Source organism: Mustela putorius, unplaced genomic scaffold (assembly GCF_011764305.1).
Source record: "Mustela putorius furo isolate JIRA1106 unplaced genomic scaffold, ASM1176430v1.1 tig00000196_pilon_pilon_pilon, whole genome shotgun sequence".
Classification (NCBI taxonomy): domain Eukaryota; kingdom Metazoa; phylum Chordata; class Mammalia; order Carnivora; family Mustelidae; genus Mustela; species Mustela putorius.
The window spans coordinates 13,430,404-13,449,213 of NW_025421310.1; the positions used below are offsets into that span (position 1 = coordinate 13,430,404).

At 52.5% G+C, this 18,810-nt stretch overlaps 2 protein-coding genes across 2 annotated transcripts; one reads left to right on the plus strand and one right to left on the minus strand.

The window, feature by feature from the left end:
• Nucleotides 1-3,944: 3,944 nt before the first annotated feature.
• Nucleotides 3,945-10,030, minus strand: QPCTL (glutaminyl-peptide cyclotransferase like). The gene is made up of 7 exons (XM_004767571.3): nt 9,758-10,030; nt 9,123-9,266; nt 8,075-8,356; nt 6,514-6,666; nt 6,325-6,424; nt 5,707-5,823; nt 3,945-4,691 (listed from the first exon to the last, which is right to left on the minus strand). The coding sequence occupies exons 1-7, from the start codon at nt 9,965-9,967 to the stop codon at nt 4,546-4,548; spliced, it is 1,152 nt and encodes a 383-aa protein (XP_004767628.2). The 5' UTR covers nt 9,968-10,030; the 3' UTR covers nt 3,945-4,545.
• Nucleotides 10,031-10,644: 614 nt separating this feature from the next.
• On the plus strand, nt 10,645-17,312 carry SNRPD2 (small nuclear ribonucleoprotein D2 polypeptide). The gene is made up of 3 exons (XM_004767573.3): nt 10,645-10,782; nt 12,216-12,395; nt 17,043-17,312. Coding segments are annotated over exons 1-3 (357 nt in total). The 5' UTR covers nt 10,645-10,780; the 3' UTR covers nt 17,218-17,312.
• Nucleotides 17,313-18,810: the final 1,498 nt, after the last annotated feature.

Here is an 18,810-nt window from a genome sequence, read left to right on the forward strand (position 1 = left end):
GCTCCCCGTCCTTTGGCCGTGGACCTGCTAGAATTTTGACCATCACCAGTTTGCAGGAAGAGAAGGCTCCTGCCTCCCATAAGTATTATACTCTACTTACATGTACATCTCACTGGTCCGAGCTTCAGCCGTATCGAACGGCTGCCAGGGAGCCTGGGACATGTGGTTTTACAGCTGAGTACATTATGCCTAACAAAAAAAACTTACTAAAGATCTCTATAATTAAAGCCTCAAAACAGTCAGTTACTAAATAAAAAAGAGGAATTAAGTCATTTTTAAAAATTCTAGTATGAAGGAATAGGGAAGAATGAATGGTGAGAGGTTATTAACAGTTTCTTTGTTTTAAAGACTTATTTATTTGAGAGAGAGGGAGCGCGAGTGTGCACATACTGGGGAGGGGCAGAGGGAGAGAGAATCCCAAGCAGGCGCCACTCTCAGCATGGAGCTGGAGACCGGGCTCAGTCCCATGACCCGAGCCAAAATCAAGAGTGGGACACTTAACCCACCAAGCCACCCAAGTACTCCCAACAGCCTCTGACGTTCTTATCAGGGAATAAAAATGACCAGAGAGACTAAGAACTATCATGGTAGTTACTTAAATACTTGGAATTTAGAATCGGAGAGACCTGGGTTTGGGTCTCATCCTGGCTTTGTGGGATTTCCATTTTCTCTGGAGGGATGGGCCAGATTACTTGGATTCTCCGGCTGAAAAAAGGTAGTAAAAAAAAATAAGAAGAAGAAGAAGAAAAGCATCCAACTAGCCAATATTCTACAGTTAAAGGATGTACCACACCAAAAATTTCAGGGGAAGAGATATGGGACCCTGAAGCCACTTTTGGTCTGGGTATTTGCTTGTGTCAACAAACGTGGGTTTCTGTGCAGCGGTCTTATGGGGATAAGCAGGCGGAAGGCGGGGCCAAGGTGGGGAATTTAATAGGAAATGGGACCCCACCAAGCTACAAGCTCAGGTACAGAGGACAGCCCAGAAGACTGCAGAAAAGGGGGACACAAGACCAAAGGAGATAAGAAAGTGGACCCTGAGACTGTGCAGATACAGGCTGGCCCTTGGCTCGGGTGTGTGGCGTCATCCTTGTGTTCAGGGTACTTCTGAGCCGAACTGTCTGACAGAAACAAACATAAATCCTCCAGTGTAAGGAATGGTCATCTAGAATCCCCACAAATGATTTTTCAGGCCATGAGCAGCCCACAGTCAAGTCACTCAACATGCATGGAAATAAAGCACCATAAGCAAGAACCAGCGGAGACAACAGAGCAAAAGCAGATTCGCAAGGTCTTTGATCGGTGAACCCGCCAGTCACAGATTAGAATATGGGTTTTCCCCTACTTTCCAAAAGCTCAAATTATAGCACTTGGCTTTCATAAAAGACCTACTGTAGTACAGTAATGGCTTTTTTCAGAGAAGTGAAGATCTTTTTTGGATCTCTTTCTGTTAGTGAGAACAGGTACTAAGGTAGGCTGTGTGGGGGCTTTTTTTTTTTTTTATTTTAAAGATTTTATTTATTTACTTGACAGAGATCCCAAGTAGGCAGAGAGGCAGGCAGAGGGAAAGAGGAGGAAGCAGGCTCCCTGCTGAGCAGAGAGCCCGATGTGGTCCTCGATCCCAGGACCCCAGGACCATGACCTGAGCCGAAGGCAGAGGTTTTAACCCACTGAGCCACCCAGGTGCCCCTTGTTTTTCTTTTTAGGTTTATTTGTCAGAGCAGAAGCAGAGGGAGAAGCAGGCTCCCCGCTGAGCAAGGAGCATGATGCAGGACTCGATCTCAGGACCCCGGGATCATGACCTGAGCTGAAGGCAGACATTTAACCGACTGAGCCACCCAGGCATCCCCTAAGGTCTTTTGTGGAAGTGCAGCGGCGTGACAAGCTTGGAAAGCGGGGATACTCTGCACTTAACTGCTTACGAAAGTTTCCACAGGATCGCTCTGCTTTCTGCAAGCAGGGCAAACATGTAAAAGAGCTTGGAAATCTCTGCAGGCCACCCAGAACTAAATAATGGCCTAGCAGATGGGAAAGGGGAAAAGCCCCAGACACAAGAACCCAAAGTAAAAACTCAGAGGCTGAGCTCAACAGCAAATCAGACACAAGTGAAAAATACGATTGAACTAAAGCTAGGTCCAAAAAGGAGCACAGAGGCAGAAACAAATAAAAAAGAAAATAGAGAAGAATGTTATGGAAGATAGAGTGAGAATGTCTATAACACACATTCAGTTGGCCTAGAATCGGAAGAGACAGTGATGCGAAGATGATATTTTAAGACAGGATGGTCACGAATTCCAGACTGATGAATGACACTGATAAGACCAGTGCATCGTAAGCGAATGCATTTTGAAGAAAAGTGCCTAGACACATGATCTGCAGCCACTGATTTCTCTGAAGATGTTTCAAGTAAAAATGGGAATCCTGACAGTCCCGCCAAGAACATGGATTTGTGGGATGTTGGTACTCAAGAGTGCTCAGGCATTGTGCTCCTCAGATAAACCTAGGGACCCTGTCAGAGTGCAAAGTCTGGGGGACCGACAGGAACTAGGGAAAACATCATGCCAAACCGCAGCAGCCCCATCTGTGAAATGGGCTACCGATCCCTGCCCCGGATTCCAGGGGAAAGTGCGCATCAGGCCCCCTTGCCCGGTGTGCGGTCCGCAACCGCACATGGAGAGCCCGGGGCGTTAACAGCGTGTGGCTCCCTGTCTCTGATAGAGGTGATGGTCTCCCCTACTTCTGGGGTGGCTGTGAGATGAAGAGACGGGGTACTCTTACATGCCTGGCACTGTGCCTGCCACACGAAGAATGAATAAAGGAGCTGTTCCTGTGGTTGGGGAGCCTTGCCGCCCGCCCTGGCTGTTGATGTCCGTCAATTTCCAGTTCTAAACTCAGGACTCATGTCACCTCCACCTCTTAAGAGATCTCTCCCCCTCCCTCACTCGCACCGCCCCCCCCCCCGCCCTGGTCTGGCTTGCAGTGAGTAGAGCCCCAGGGGGAGCTCCTCTTCACCAACCATCTGTGGGCGCGGCACAGGTCATCTCTGGGAGTCTGAGGTTAGGAGTTGCAGTTGTGGGTGAGCAGGTGGGCTCTGTCAACAACCGGGTCATGATCCTGAGCCCTTGCAGCCTCCTTTGCAAAAGAAGAACCAGAAACTGGACCGACCTCAGGACTTGGGCGGAGACCACCTGACCTGATAAGTGCTCACCGCGCCTGGCACACGGGAGGGGCTCGGTACAGGTCAACTACTATGGCAAGCCATGAACAAGGACTGGTCTACAGATCCTCGCTCATTTGAGACCCTCAGCTGTGAGTTTTCTCGAGGCTTCGAGCTGCCTTGGAAGGCCCATGCTCAACTTAGTGCTAAGTAACCCTCCATCCTGGCCTGGCCTCCCCACTGCCTGCCAGGGCTCCATCTGAGTCACAAAACTGGCAGGCACAGAGCCCCACAGGATGACCCCCTCTCTAGGCACCCTCCGGTTTATGGTTTTCTTTTGAGTAGCTTTGCTAAGCCACTGGGAAGACCCCACACTGTATCCTTAAGGACAGCAGGTCCCCAACTTCTCTGATCGGGAGACTCCCTCAGTGGCTTATTGCAGAGTCCCAGCCCCTCCCTGGAGTTCTGATTCAGGAGGTCTGGGGTGGAACCTGGGAGTCTGGATTTTTTAGTAAGCACCCCCGTTGAGTCTGAACCTTAGCTGGGTTGGGAAGTACTTCCTCAACCCACAAGTGAAAAGGAAAGGATGGTTTGGTAGAACTCATTGGCAGTGAATCCGTCTTACTCATTCCTCCCATGAATACACTCGAACTGTCAAAACCTAGCATTTCCCAAAGTGTCTTCTGAGGTACCCTAGTTCTAGGTGCTTCCCCATAAAGGGCTCCCATGGTGAAATACTTTGGGGAGACAACACTGCACTCCCTCTTAATCTTGAAAATTCACATTGTGCAATGAAGAAACTCATTTAATGTCTCATCCTGTGTCTTCGATCCCCTTTTTCATGCAACACCTTGTAATGCTAATTCTGTAGAATATGTTTCACAGAAACACTGGTCTGTTGCCCTTGGGTCTGGCCGACTCGAGTTCCCAAATATTGGCTTCCACCTCCTCTGTTCCTGCGTCCAAGCACATCCCCTGTGGACCCCCACACGGCAGTCCATGGACATAAAAACACAAGCCGCAGAGAATTCATTTGGCGGGGTGCTGTGACCGGTCCAGATGCCAGCCCAAGGTATGCCGACCATGAAAATGAGAAGAGCCTTTGGCCCCTGCTAACCTTCTGACCGACTGCTTCTTCCAGGATGGGGTCTAAGCCCTTATTCCTTTGGCTGCCACCCCCACAGTGGTCTTGACTCCTCCATGTCTTTAAAGAATGGTGGCTTGAGACAGAGGAAAGAGGGTCTTCAAATCATAGCACAAGTAGAACCCATGCCAAAGAAAAGGATAAGCCAGCATACTGCGGGGCAGCCTGGCCTGAGGTCCATTGGTTCCACGTGTCCTTGGCACGTCCTGGCCGGGCTCCTCTCCTCCAGCGTCAGCCGTGGAGGCTAGAGCCCCAGATACTCAGCCAGGAACACGGCGAGGATGCGGCTGAGGTTGTGCACTGTGGGGGGGTGCAGGTTGGCCTCAGAGTCATGGGGTGTGTGCCACACGTCGGGGAAGGGCATGGAGATGAGGTGGAGCACTGGGACCCCTGGCAGGAGAGAGGGGAGGCTTGGTCAGGCCAACCCAGGAGCCTAGCCCCAGGCCCAGGGAAACTTGCCTCACCGCACCCCCCCAGAAGATAGCCTGTCCTGGCACTTGAAGAACCCTGAAGGATGATTTTAAGCATGTGAGGGCAACATGTTCATTTAAAAATATATACATATCCAGTACATGTATTGTTCTTACACGCCAACTAGAGAACTCAAAACATACGGGGTTATGCAAAGACCAGAAGAAGGGAAAGATGTTTTTGACCTCAGATTGCCAGGTATTTTATTAGGCTCCTTTTCTCTTTATGAATAGCTCCCCTCCCCTTTTTTTTAAGACTTTATTTGACAGAGAGAGTGAGAGCATAAGCAGGAGGGGCAGCAGGCAGAGGGAGCAGCAGACTCCCCACTGAACAGGGAGCCTGAGGCGGGGCTCGATCCCAGGACCCCGGGATCATGACCTGAGCCAAAGGCAGATGCTTAACCCACTGAGCCACCCAGGTGCCCCAGTCTGTCCTATTCTAAAACCCATGTTCTGAACCCCTCTACCAGATGTCTTCCACCCTGGCTGTGCGGCAGAATCATCTGGGAGTTTTGCAAAACTAATGCAGAGACCCTAGATTGTGGGTCAGTGAAATGAAAAACGCCTAAAACGCAACTGGACATTTTTGGAAGCTCCTCCGTGATTCTGCGGGGCTCCCGCAGGGCCTTGAAAGACAAGTACTGGAATCTGTGCTCACTGAGGCACCACCAGCAGTAGCTAACATTCTCTGAATGCTTACTGTGGGCCAGGCACTGTGCAAGTAATGTCTGTACATGTATGATGAGCTCATTCGGTGCCCTCAACAAGTCTGAGATAGGGTCTCTTAGTGCCCCATTCTACAGATGAGAAAGTCAAGGCACAAAGATGTTCAGCAACTTGCCACCGGTCCCCGATCCTGGGATGGGGCCAAATCCAGGTCCCACCTGTCCCTCCCTTAGACACTGCCCCCCTACCCCCACCCCCACATCAAGTACCTCGACGGAGGAAGGGGATGTGGTCATCTTCTACGGAGCCAGGGGGCTCCCCCGGCTGGAAATACATCACTTCCTGGGGATGAGACTGTAGCAGGTTTAGGCGGTGCAGTCGCTTCTCTGGTAGCGGTGGGGGTTAGAAAGCAAGGGTCAGCCCCTCAGGGTCAAAGGGTCCCCTGTTCACAGATCAGGGCAGTGCAGGGCACTGATCACGCCCACAGGGATACAGTTCACTAACCCTTACTATGGGCTCACTGTGTTCCCGGTCTCCTCTATTCCCTCTGAGCCTAGAAGGTAGATCTCCCTACTTTCGCTATCATCATGCCCATTTTATAGATAGGAAATGGAGGCTCAAAGAGATGAAGCCACTGGCCCAGGTTCACACAACTGGGAAGAGGCACAGCCAGAATTCAAAGCCAAGGCTACTGGACCCCAAGGCCTGTGTGGAATCACCACACTTGATTGCCACGGGATCTTTGTGTGTTTCTGCCCTAGTGCCTTAGAGAGACAGCAGGGAGGTGGAGGGCGGCTGGATGACCCCTCAGAGAACAGGTACCCGCCCCACCCAGGCTGTTCCTCCAGCATCCCAGGCCGGTGCCCGCCCCCTACCTTCATGCTTACCAATGCTCCGCAGGCGATGGAACCAGCGAGCTGTGTGAGGGAAATGACTGTAGAAGTTTGGATTAGGGGCGCCCAGGAGATCGAGAAGCATGAAGAGCTCCTAGGAAGAGAGAGGCCGGGTGGGATATCACCAACCTTGTGTCGCCCTCTCCCGCCCTCACCGGAACCCAGTGGGGGCCCTGGTCTTACGATAGCCTGGATCCTGGTGGGGCCTGGGCTGTGGGGGGCAGACTCCATGAGCTGGGCCAGGTGCCGGGAGCCATAGAGGGAGTCCTGGGGCCCCCACTCCTTCAGGGCCTCTTCACCGTCCAAGAAGAGCAGCTGCAGAGTCACCGGGGCCTCCTGTGGGAGCCGGGGGTCAGGGCCAGCTGGGCTCCAGCCCTCAGGCTCGACCTGTCCATGTTTCCTGCCTGCCTGCATCACTGAATAGGGCAAACTAGGTCTCCTCACTTGTAGAGCGTGGGGGCCAGAAGTGCAGAACCTGAGCCAGACCACCAGGGTTCAAATCCTGGCTCCACCCCTTCGTAGCCGAGCAGTAACTTAGAGGTAAGTTACTAACTTCTCAAGGCATCAGATGACAAAATGGGATTAATAACAATTCTAATCATACAGTAGGGTGCAAATCCAGGTCCTGGAACAGCGCCTGGCATATAGTAACTAAGAAGGGGCGGCTCTGATTATTATTCTCTAGGCTCCTTTAACAGAAGAGACAGACCCACAGACGAATCATTATGCAGTGAAATGCACTTGGGTCGAATGCTTCCAAGCACTCTGGGGTTCCAAAAGAGCACAGGAAGGGAGTGGGGGATAACCTGGCCCGGGGAGCACTTTGGGTCTGCTGGGAAGGGAAGTTTGCACGGAGGTGAGTGGGAGCTGGCCTGGCAAAACGGGGCAGAGGGGAGAGTGTTTCCAGGCAAGAAGCAGTAAGGCCAAGGGTTGGCACCAGAGCCAGGGAGCTTTGTGAAGAGGCCTGAGGGAGTCTAAACCACGGAAGGGGTCTGAGCAGGGGAGAAGCAGGAAGACATTTGTGCTTTTTTTTTTTTTTTAATTTCATTTCATTTTTTAAATTTCATTTTTTTTTTTTCTTTCTTTCTTTTTTTTTTTCTTTCTTTCATTTGCAAATCCTACACATTTCTCTTGACATAATTTACTGCCAGGGAATCTTCTGGACTCAGAGAATACAGCAGAAGACAAGAGCTGCCAAATCCTGGCCTATAGGGATTTTGAACTAGCTGGGCAGACGGAAAAACACATCCATATTAAACACCATAAAGACTTGGGATAGTGATGGGGGCTCTCTTGGGGTGGCTGGGAAACCATCTTGGAGGTGGTGACATAGGAGTGGACACTTGAATGGAAGGTGGGAGCCAACCAGGAAGATGTCTGTAAAAAGCACATTCTAGCCAGGCCAAACAGTAGGTACAAAAGCTCTCAGATGGGAGTGAGCCCTATAAGTCCGAGGAATGGGGAGGAAGTGAGTGGGTAGCTAGAGTGGGGTTAGGAGGGACACGGGAGGGAGAGGAGACTCCTGGGCCCCTCTAAGAACTCTGGCTTATGTCTGCAATAGGGTGGGATCCATGGGAGGGTTCTGGGGAGAGAAGAAACGGGATCTGACACTCAGGGGAAGGAAAGATCCCTGTGACTGCGAGTATGGAACGGAGATAGAAAGACAAGTCCAGGCAGGGAGGGTTGGAGGCTTGGACTGGGGTCGAGGCAACCCCAGTCTCCCACCCTTCTCCCCACTCCTCACCTGCTCCTTGGCTCTACTCAGCTCCCTGTCGAGGGCCTGGGCCAGCTCCAGCAGCAGGGCGCAAGGCACAGCCGAATCCGTGGCCCCCACAAAGGGAGTCGACCCAGATGGGAAGAGCTTGGAGTCGTAATGGCAGGCAAGGGTGAGGTGACGGGCAGCCCCCGGGTCCAGTGTGGCCACCACGTTGCCAAAGTCCAGCGGCCCCAGGGGTGTCGAGGCCGTGAAGGGGTCCAGTTCCACATGCCAGCCTGCGGTCAGGGTCCGCAGAGTAGCCTCCAGGAACTAGCGGCAGGAGAGAGGTGGGAGGGTGGGTAGGGACTGGGGAGGAGGTTGGAAGAAGGGCCATGTGACCTGAGCCATGCAGAGCACTTGGGCTGACTCCTAATCCCCACTTTGGGTTAAGTCATTCCCTTGACACGCTTTTGCTGAGGGCCTACGGAGTGCCAGGTGTGTCATGACCTTGCCTCTCCACGTCAAAGCTAATCCCAGCTCACTCATCCATAGCACTCACTGTGTGCCAAGCCCTGTTCTAGAAACCCTGTAGGAATAGGGACTGTTGATGGCTCCATTTCATAGCTGAGGAAACTGAGGCACAGAGAGGTTAAGAAACTAGTCCAACGTCACACTCCAAGTGGTTGAGGTGGGATCTGAACTCTAGGGATAAGTCTTCAAATGACTAGATGCTTTCTGGGAGTGTGCCAGCCCCAGAGTCAATCTGAAATTTGGGTTGAAACCCTCGGTATAACATTTACTAGCTCTTGATTTGGCCAAAATGCCTAACTGCTCCGGTCCTCAGTTTCCATCTTCGTAGTGAGGATTACATGGGTGATCACTTCATAGAGCTGTTGCCTGGCACGCAGTAAGCTTCTGCAGGGAGTACAGAGGGCAATACTGCCTAGTGGTTACCAACGTGGGACTCTAGATTCAGGTTCGCTCCAGTCAGAGTCCCAACTCTGCGTCTTAGCTGCTTGGAGGATCTTGGGAAGAATGCCTGTTTCCTATTCCCTGGCAGGCTGCAGGGCCAGGGGTTGGAGGTGGGGGCCCTTACCTTTCTGACTTGGAGATTGCCTGGGCTGCCCGGGGTCCGCACAACCAGCAGGGGGCGCAGATAAGTGTTCCAGAGACGGTCTGGGTCCAGTTGCCCCACTACCCTCCGCAGCCGAGCTTCGGGGAGGCTTCCGATCAGCCGGCCCTTAGGAGTGGATGGGAGAGGGAAGAGCCGAGCGTGAGAGCAACCTCCCTTCCGACCCCAACCCGGACGCCATCGCCCCTAAGAAACCCCGGTTCTTCCTCCGAATTCGAGACTCCAGCATCGGATATTTCCAGGATAAATGCTAGACTCCGGAAAAGTCCCTGTGAGCCTCTGAGGTCCAGCCCACCCCAATCCTGACGCAGAAATCAAGGCCGAGTGAGAGGAAGGACTCTTCCAAATAGCTGACTTTCAGATTAGAACCCAGAACTTCCAAGTCTTACTACTCCAGACCCTTCCTCTTCGGGAGAACCACCTATTGCAGAATAAGCCCTAAGCCTCAGTTCTTTCGCAGCGGGCATGCGCTCTAACGATGGAGACCACAGCACCTGCGGCTGGAGCCATCCGATACGGCCACGTCAACCTGAGACCGCAGGGAAGGGGAGGGGGGGAACGAGTGCTCCCGCGGTGCCCCTGTCCCTGCCCAGCCTCACCCGCAGCTCCCGGCCCCGCGGCAGCTCCTCAGTCTGGCGGAGCCAGCCGCTCCAGATGGTGTAGAACGCCGAGGCCACGGCCAGGGACAGCAGAAGCAGGGGCAAGAAATGCGCCCGAGGGAGCAGGCGGCGCTTGGGCGGTGAGGGTGGCTCCAAGAGGCCACGTTCCCCGAGCCGCAGCCGGGACCGCCCGCGGCCCCCGGAAGGCATGGCAGCTTCGCCCAGAAACCGGTCCCTGACGGCGGAGAGTTTAGGCCCAGCCAAATCCCACCCCATGGAATCACCGGGCCAATGAACAAGAAGAGCGGCTACACCAGCCCACCCTCCCTCGGTCAGTGAAGCCAATGGGGACTGTTGTTCGGAGAACACGCCTCCTTGTCTCCCTGGGGCTTTGGGGGTTGGTTCCCCTGAGAGTTGCACAACCCCAAAAGGGAGCGCGAAAGGGGTAGGCTCCGCCTCAGCGGAGGAAAGGAAGCCAATGAGAAATGTTTGATCGTGGAAAACATTGGACCCAGGCGCAGGTCCACGCCCCTCCCGTACGAAGGCAAAGGATTGGTTACTCGGAGTCGGGAAGATCAATAGACACGTAATAGAACGGACCCTGAAGGAAAAGGGGCGGTGTCCGTCCCTGAAGCGAGGAGCCGATTGGCTTCGCGGAGGCCGCGCCCCCAAAGGCAGGGCCGGCGGGCATTTGGAAAGAGGTGTCCTTTCCCTCCTTCAACCTGTGCCGTTCTACAACAAAATGATTTGAGTCGAATCCGTTTTTTCCTTCTCTCCATTGCCGTGAATATCTGCCCCGTAGTGTCCCGCAACACCTTGAACTACTAGGCAATGTTTCCACCCCACCTCTGCGCGGCGCTGGCGCGGGTCGCTATGGCAACAGGCCACGCCCCCGCAGGTTGGGATCGCGCAGGCGCCGGCGGAAGTGAGCTGCCGGAAACGGAAGTCCCGCCTGTGGCTCTCCCTTCAGAGGCAGCCGCAACGCGGAGACGGTGCTGACCTGGGACCGCGGCAGCTACTACCATGTGAGGCCGGGCTAGGCTTTGGTGGTGGGGGTGGGGTTGAGGACGTAAATGTGGCCCCTTACCGGTGGCCCCTTACCGGCGGGACGGGGGCAGAGATTTTAGGGGTAAAGTACGCGCCTTTCTCCTGACGGGTTTGAGGACGGGCTTAGGGCCTTTGATGGGTCCTGAGTTCGAGACAGAAGGCATCTTTATCCGTTAACGGGCTGGGATTTCCCAGATAATTGGTCTTACTGAAAGGGATTTTAAGGGGAAGCAAAGAGCCTGGGAAACGGGAGTGTGGAGTTTTAGAAATAACGGCTTTGGGTGCGGGACTTTTCTGGACAGTTTGAGCTGGAGGCGGTGGCTTTTCACCTCATTCGAGAGGTTTTTCAGCTCACGAGTCGCCGAAATGATTTTCCTGATTTATATACTCAGCAGTTATTTATTGAGCATCCCCTTATCGGGCATTGCTTAGGCTCATGGGCTACATCAGTGAATACCACCCCTGCCCCATAAAAAAAAAAAATCTCCCCAGCCGCAGCTTCGGGGTGGGAAAAGACCGGCCAATGAATACACTGATAATAAAACATGTAAAGCATTAGGGCGTGTTAGGTGACCAGAGCTGTGAGTAAAGAACCAATAGAGCAGGGTAAAAGCAATGGGGTGTGCCAGTTTTGAGAGAGAGTAACTTAATAACCAGTGTAGGACACATTGAGAAGGCTACAGGTGAACAAAGACCTGAAGACCCTGAGATCCATGGAGATATCTGGGGAGGGTAAAGAAGGAGGGAAAGCAAATGCAAAGGCCCAAGGTGAAAGTTTGCCTGATACCTTAAAGGACCACCTAGGAGGCCACTGGTGGACCCGAGGGATGGGCAGATGCAGGGCATTGTAAAAACTTCGGATTTTATCTTTTACAAAGAGATGGAAGGCATAGGAGGGTTTCGAAGCATGAGAAGATACGACTTACTTTTTGATACAACCTCTGGGACTCCTCCGGGAAACAGACGGTTGGGGAGCATGAGTGGAGGCAGGGAGGCAAGTAAGGCTGTTAGAAGAGAGAGGTGATGGAGGTTAGGCCATGATAAGAAAGGTGAGCTTTTGAGTCTATTTTAGAGACAGATGTCAGGATTTGCTGGCACATTGAATGTATGATGTGAGAAGAGTCAAACTGATAGCAGAGGTTTTTGCTCAGGGAACTAGAAGGATGGAGACGAGGAAGGCTGTGGATGGAGGAGGTTGGGGGTGGTTGGGAGATCTGGAGCTCAGCGGAGGCTGTGTGAGACTGGCAGTGTCTGTTATGCATCCAAGAGGTGACGGCAAGCGAGAGGGACTGAGCAGGAGGGTGGGAGTGTCGGGGAAAGGTTGGGGAGACACCCAAGTGCAAGGCCATGTGACCACACAAGCTGCAGCACTGGGCGCCCTCACCTGTGGGTCCCATGCTTGCCCACTCAGGAGCCTCCTCAACAAGCCCAAGAGTGAGATGACCCCAGAGGAGCTGCAGAAGCGGGAGGAGGAAGAGTTCAACACGGGTCCGCTCTCTGTGCTCACGCAGTCAGTCAAGAACAACACCCAGGTGCTCATCAACTGTCGCAACAACAAGAAGCTCCTGGGCCGCGTGAAGGCCTTCGACAGGTGAGCTCCGAGGTCCTGGAACGTGTTCAGTCCAAGCCCAGAGATGTGGTCCCAGCTCCTCAGGATTTTCAGAGTCCTGGGACATAAGTACCTGCAGACCACAAGGTGCGACGGTGTCTTGCCGTATCTTGTGGTCCATCCAGCTGGGTGGTGCAGTAGTGCTGGGCACGAACATGGGAGCCAGGCTTCCTGGATTCGTGTCCCAGCTCTGCCTCTTAGCAGCCAGGCGACCTTCAGCAAGTAACTTTATCTCTTCCATACGATGACGCTAATTCTGGTGGTTGCAGAGATTCAGTGACTTAACACATGCGACACGTAGTGAAGTCATCAGCAGTACAGCCTCGGGCACGCAGGAACCTCTTCATCCCTTTTTGCTGTTATAATGTAGAGTACCCGTGCCCAGTACTTTTTTTAGCGTCCAGAGATAGCAGTGACTAAAACAAAGATGGGTCCTATACTCAGAGAACTCACGCCATAGGTCGGGAAGCCGACAGTGGGCACGTAAATAATTTGTCAAGAAAAGTAAAGCTAGGGGCACCTCGCCTGGGGGTTAAGACTCTTCAGCTCAGGTCATGATCCCAGGGTTGGTGGGCAGGGAGCCTGCTTTCCTCCTCTCTCTCTGCTCCCACTTGTACGTGTCAAATAAATAAATAAAATCTTTAAAAAAAAAAAAAAAAGAAAAGTAAAGCTAGGGGCGCCTGGGTGACTCTGTTGGTGGGCATCTGCTCCCATGTACGTGTCATGATCCTTGGGTCAGGGGATTGAGCCCTGCGTCAGGGCTCTGCTCAGTGGGGAGTCTACTTCTCCCTCTCCCTCTGCCCCGACCCAGTTCGTGCTTGCTCTTGCTCACTCCCTATCGTGAATGAATAAAATCTTAAAAAAAAAAAAAAGAAAAGCCAAGTGAGAGTTTGGAGTGCTGGGAAGGAGGTGCTGTAACACGAGAGGCCCCACAGGAAGAGGCCATGACGATCAGATCTAGATACAGTGAAGGAGCAAGCTTCACTTGTGGTCCGAGTGTTCCAGCCAGACAGAACAGCGAGTGGTTTTTTTTCCCTTTCTGGGCCTCAGTGTCCTTGTCTGCAAAAAGGGTGTCATAAAAATACCTCTCGCAGGATGGTGGTGAGGATTAAGGATTTCTGTAGGAAGAGTCCTTGGCTCAGTAGCTCATGTGGTAAATGCTCAGTAAACATATATCCTGCAGGCTTCAGTTAGCATGTGGGAAGTAGTGTGGCAAAGTGTAAGTCTAGAATGTTTTCGCCACATGCTGTTACGTGACCATGAATGGGTCTTTTCACTCTGAACTTCAGTTTCTTCTCGAGGACAATGAGAATGAGAATAGGAAGTGCCGAGCCCATGGAGGCAGGTAGACCTGGATTTGAACACAGGCCCTGCCACTACCAGAATGTCATCCCTCTGTGCCCGGTATCCTGCACTGGAAGCTGGAGGTGACCCTAGTGTTTGCCTCCTGGGGGTAAGATGCAGTGAGGACTGTGGACTTCGTGCTTAGAAGAGGGACCTGGCACTTAGCGACAGCACAGTTGGTGGTGGTTTATTTATATACGTGTGTGTGTGCGCGCACGCACATTTATTTTAGGATCTATTTAATTTAGGGGCGCTTGGGTGGCTCAGTGGGTTAAAGCCTCTGCCTTCGGCTCAGGTCATGATTCCAGGGTTCTGGGATCGAGCCCCGCATCGGGTTCTCTGCTCAGTGGGGAGCCTGCTTCCTCCTCTCTCTCTGCCTACTTGTGATCTCTGTCAAATAGATAAAATTTGGGGCACCTGGGTGGCTCAGTGGGTTAAGCCGCTGCCTTCAGCTCAGGTCATGATCTCAGGGTCCTGGGATCGAGTCCCGCATCGGGCTCTCTGCTCGGCAGGGAGCCTGCTTCCCTCTCTCTCTCTCTGCCTGCCTCTCCATCTACTTGTGATTTCTCTCTGTCAGATAAATAAATTAAAAATCTTAAAAAAAAAAAAATAGATAAAATTTAAGGGGCGCCTGGGTGGCTCAGTGGGTTAAGCCTCTGCCTTTGGCTCAGGTCAGGATCTCAGAGTCCTGGGATCAAGCCCCGCATTGGGCTCTCTGCTCTGGCAGGGAGCCTGCTTCCCCCTCTTTCTCTGCCTGCCTCTCTGCCTACTTGTGATTTCTGTCTGTCAAATAAATAAATAAAATGTTTAAAAAAAATAGATAAAATTAAAAAAAAAAAAGATTTATTTAATTTAGGGTGGAGGGGGAGAGGGAGAGAGAGTTCCAAGCAAGACTCTGCACTGAGTTCAGATCCCAAGGCAGGATTCAATCTCACAATGTGAGATCATGACCCAGGCTGAGACCAAAAGTCGCCATTCAACTGACTGCACCACCCAGCACCCCACATGTATACTTATTTCCCCCCCTTTTTTAAAATATTCTCTTTATATTTATTTGAGAGAGAGACAGAGAAAGTGACAGAGATGTGAGCTGGGAGGAGACAGGGAGAAGCAGGTTCTCCACTGAGCAGGGAGCCTGATGGGAGCTCGATCCCAGGACCCTGGGATCATGACCCGAGGCCCAGAGAGGGTGAGTGACTTGCTCAGGGTTACTCAGGAAATGATGGTGCCACCCAGGCGCCCCTGTGTTTTGTTTTGTTTTGTTTTTTAAGGTGATTCTCTCTTCTTCCCCTCGCTACTGCTGCTTGTCCCCACATCAGCTTCCCACCTCTCCACCCTGCCCAGCCTCTCACCCTAGAACGTATCCTGCCACAGCACACTGGACTCTCACACACATGCAGGGACCTCTCTGTGGTGTTAGCGAGCAGCTTTCTTGAGGTTTAATTGACATGCCGTCCTGTCATAAACTTAATTGTTTTTAAGACTGAATCTCCCATGTGCTTTTCTGCATCTTGTTTTCACACTGTGCCAGTGGTCTGAGAACGTCCCTGCAGGGCACTAAGGCGTTCCTAACCCCGGTACTTACTTTATTAATTACGTTACTTTCTTGGGAGAGCAGTGCATTCAGTTGAGGCAAAATTGAAAAGAAACAAAAGCGCCCAATGAAGAGAGAGTCTTTGCTCCTTGCCCACCAGTTTCCCTCCCCACGAAGCCCTCCATGGCGAATTCCTCAGGTCTGTCTCCTCACATGACATCAGACCAACGGACAGAGGAAGGTGCTTTCCTTTACTTTTAATTCACTGCTAATGGCACATCACACAGTTTTTATTTTATTTTTTTAATTTGACAGACAGAGATCACAAGCAGGCAGAGAGGAGGGGGGGAGAAGCACGCTCCATGCTGAGCAGAGAGCCCGATGCGGGGCTCTATCCCAGGACTCTGAGATCATGACCTGAGCTGAAGGCAGAGGCTTAACCCACTGAGCCACCCAGGGGCCCCACATCACACAGTTTTAGACCTCAGCTTTTTCGCTTAACAGTATACCTTGGAAATGTTTCCATATTGGTATGCTGCTACTACTTTTCTTTTTTTTTTAAGATTTTTTATTTATTTATTTGACAGACAGAGACCGCAAGTAGGCAGAGAGGCAGGCAGAGAGAGAGGGCGAATCAGGCTCCCTGCTGAGCAGAGAGCCCGATGCGGGGCTTGATCCCAGGACTCTGAGATCATGACCTGAGCTGAAGGCAGAGGCTTTAACCCACTGAGCTACCCAGGTGTCCCCCACTTTTTTTTATTTTTCTCTAAATTGCGTAGGTGTTCACAGGATTCCAAAAACAGTAGTAGCAGTCTAATGAAGACTTTCCATCCAGCCTGTCCCCAATCTTCCCAGGTCACCCCACTGCCCCCACCCCCGTCTCCGAATGTTTTCTAGGATTCTGTGTTGTACAAGCAAGTGGGCAACATTGATGCTTCTCCTGCCCCCTTTCTTCCCCTCAAAAGAATCACTTTGCTCACGTACTTGGCATTTGTTCCTCAGCAGTCCCTCCTGGCTATCATCCATAGCAAGGTGCAGAGCTTCTCCGCTCTTCTTAACTGTTTCTCTTGCCACTTGGTAACATTTCCTTCTATTCCCTTCGCCTGGCTTTAATTGTTCTTCCTAGCAGGTAACATAATCTGACAGTGTATCAGGTCCGTCTGTTGACTTCTGTAGCCTTCTTCTCTCCTCCCTGGAATGCAGACCCGGTCAGGGCAGGGATATCCTCTGTTGCTTCAGGGCTGTATTCATTTTAAGTGCCTGCGGAGTGAGCCAATCCATCTTGTCCTCACATGCGTCCCTCTGGCACCATGAGGAGACAGGGACCACGCGGGCTGGCAGTGGAGGCGCCATGTACCCTCAGAGCCCCAGGGGCCTCTGGTTCCGCAGAGAAGCGGCTCCTGTGCTGCTGCCTTTGGAAGTCCTTGGAGTTCGGAAACTCAAGCAGACCATTTTGCTTACCTTTACCTTGGGCTGGGGTCCTGTTCTGAGTCTTTTCAAGAATGCCGTATTGACTTATCCTCATGGCAGCCCTATGAGGGGGGCTCTGGGAATGGCTCCGTTTTAGAGAGCGGGACGTTGGGGCCTAGAATGGTGAATTGCTTTGCCCAGGCCTCAACCTGAGGACTGGCAGAGGTGGCGTGGGATCCCCAGCTGCCCTGGTCCCAGGCCTGCAAGTTCTGTGGGTGCTGCTGGAAGGGAGGGGGGATGGAAGGCTCCCCGCTCAATCCCGGTGCCTCCCCCCACCCCAGGCACTGCAACATGGTGTTGGAGAATGTGAAGGAGATGTGGACCGAGGTCCCCAAGAGTGGCAAGGGCAAGAAGAAGTCCAAGCCAGTCAACAAGGACCGCTACATCTCCAAGATGTTCCTGCGCGGGGACTCGGTCATCGTGGTCCTGCGGAACCCGCTCATTGCTGGCAAGTAGGGGCCTCCTCCCCGCCGTCAGAATTCCTGCTCTCATCCTGCGAAGACCTGCCCTTTGTAATAGGAAAAATAAAGTCCTGTGCTTTTTCTAGTGCATCTGTCTGTTCCCAGAGTCTACAAGCAGGTCAGACTTGGGGAAGGGAGGCAGCCAGGCGTGGGGCCAGGTGCTTGGGCTTAGGACATCTCTGCGTCTCTCGGTCTCACTTTCCCCGACTGTGAAGCAAGTGGGCTGGATACAGAGAGCTCTCTTTCCTTTCCTAATCTTTTCTAGCTTCTCCTCATCACTGCATCTCTCTCTTCCCTCCCTCTGCCCCTCTCAGTAAGCTGAGGTCTAGCTCAGAACTTCTTGCAGCCTTTTCCATTTGTTCAATCAGAAAACAGCCCCCCTAGTGCTGCCTCTGCCAGGTCTGTGTTGCAGTGCTGGGGACCCAGCAGCACCCAGAAGAGCCTCGACCAGCCCTCACTGACAGGAGGAGGAGGACCTAGTTAGAGTAGCCAGTACCCAAATACTGGTAGCGATCGTGGCTAACACCTGCCGAGCTGTTAGGGTGCCAGGCCCTAGCCTCTGTGCTGATCCGACCTCTTCTCAGCCACCGTGAGCAGACCTGCTGTTGACCTGTTAATGAAGACCTCCATTTTCCACAGGAGGAAACTGAGATACAGAGAGGGGCGAGCACTCCCCAGGAGTACCCAGTCAGGAAGTGGTGATGGTGTAATTCAACCCCACCCTGCACCAGAGCCTGGAGCTTTACCCTGAACTCCACTGGCCTCAAATTACAACTTCATTACTCCTGGAGAAATTCTCTGACCAATGTGGGGAGATAGAGGTGGGAAGGGTGGTTCTCACTTATTGTGGGGGGATAAAGAAGATCCTGGTCTTGCTCTGATACGCACACATTGTGCTCTCCCCAACTCGTGTCTCTGTGTTCTGTCTCTGCCTGCATCTCTCACTCTGTTCTCCAGATAAGACCAAACACCAGGTGGGTGCGGTAGTTTGCAGGCCTTAGATCAGGATGAAATGAGATGTCTGATACACTGACTTGTGGAAGGCACATCCTGAGTTAGTCCATGAGTCCGGTAGTGACAGGAAGAGGAAGCTTGACACGGGGCGACAGCTCTGAGGTTATAAAGGTGCATGTTTACTGAGTGGCCCACATCTAGTGGGAACAGTCATCTGGGTAGATATTAGAGCCATTTTGCAGAGCCATTAGAGCCATTTTCCAGGTGAGATAGCTGAGGCCCAGAGAGGGTGAGTGACTTGCTCAGGGTTACTCAGGAAATGATGGAGCCAGGTTATGTGTAATGTAGGGGCAGTGGTGCTGCTGCAGATGTTTCTGCCCCACTCCCCGCCCCTGCAAGGATTCAGTTCTCGTGCAGGAACTGGGACAGCACAGGCTCTGGAGTCCCAGTCCTGGCTTCAGATCCCTGCCCTGTGGGCGGGCAGCACAGGTTCCGGCCTCGGGCACCCTGCTGGGCCTCAGGCTGAGTTTCCTCATGTCTTCACCCACCCCTGCCCAAGTGGCTTCTAATCACCTCTTCCTTCATTGGGTGAAAGCGAGAGCAGAAATTGCAGGAAAAGCACGCATCGTGCACC

Coding starts and splice junctions, on each gene's coding strand:
- SNRPD2 (XM_004767573.3), top strand. Junction 12,396..17,042: donor CGCGTGAAGGCCTTCGACAG/GTGAGCTCCGAG, acceptor CCCCCACCCCAG/GCACTGCAACATGGTGTTGG.
- QPCTL (XM_004767571.3), bottom strand. CDS start 9,967: ATGCCTTCCGGGGGCCGCGGGCGGTCCCGGCTGCGGCTCGGGGAACGT. Junction 8,357..9,122: donor GCAATCTCCAAGTCAGAAAG/GTAAGGGCCCCC, acceptor TCCTGCCGCTAG/TTCCTGGAGGCTACTCTGCG. Junction 6,425..6,513: donor CCACCAGGATCCAGGCTATC/GTAAGACCAGGG, acceptor CTCTCTTCCTAG/GAGCTCTTCATGCTTCTCGA.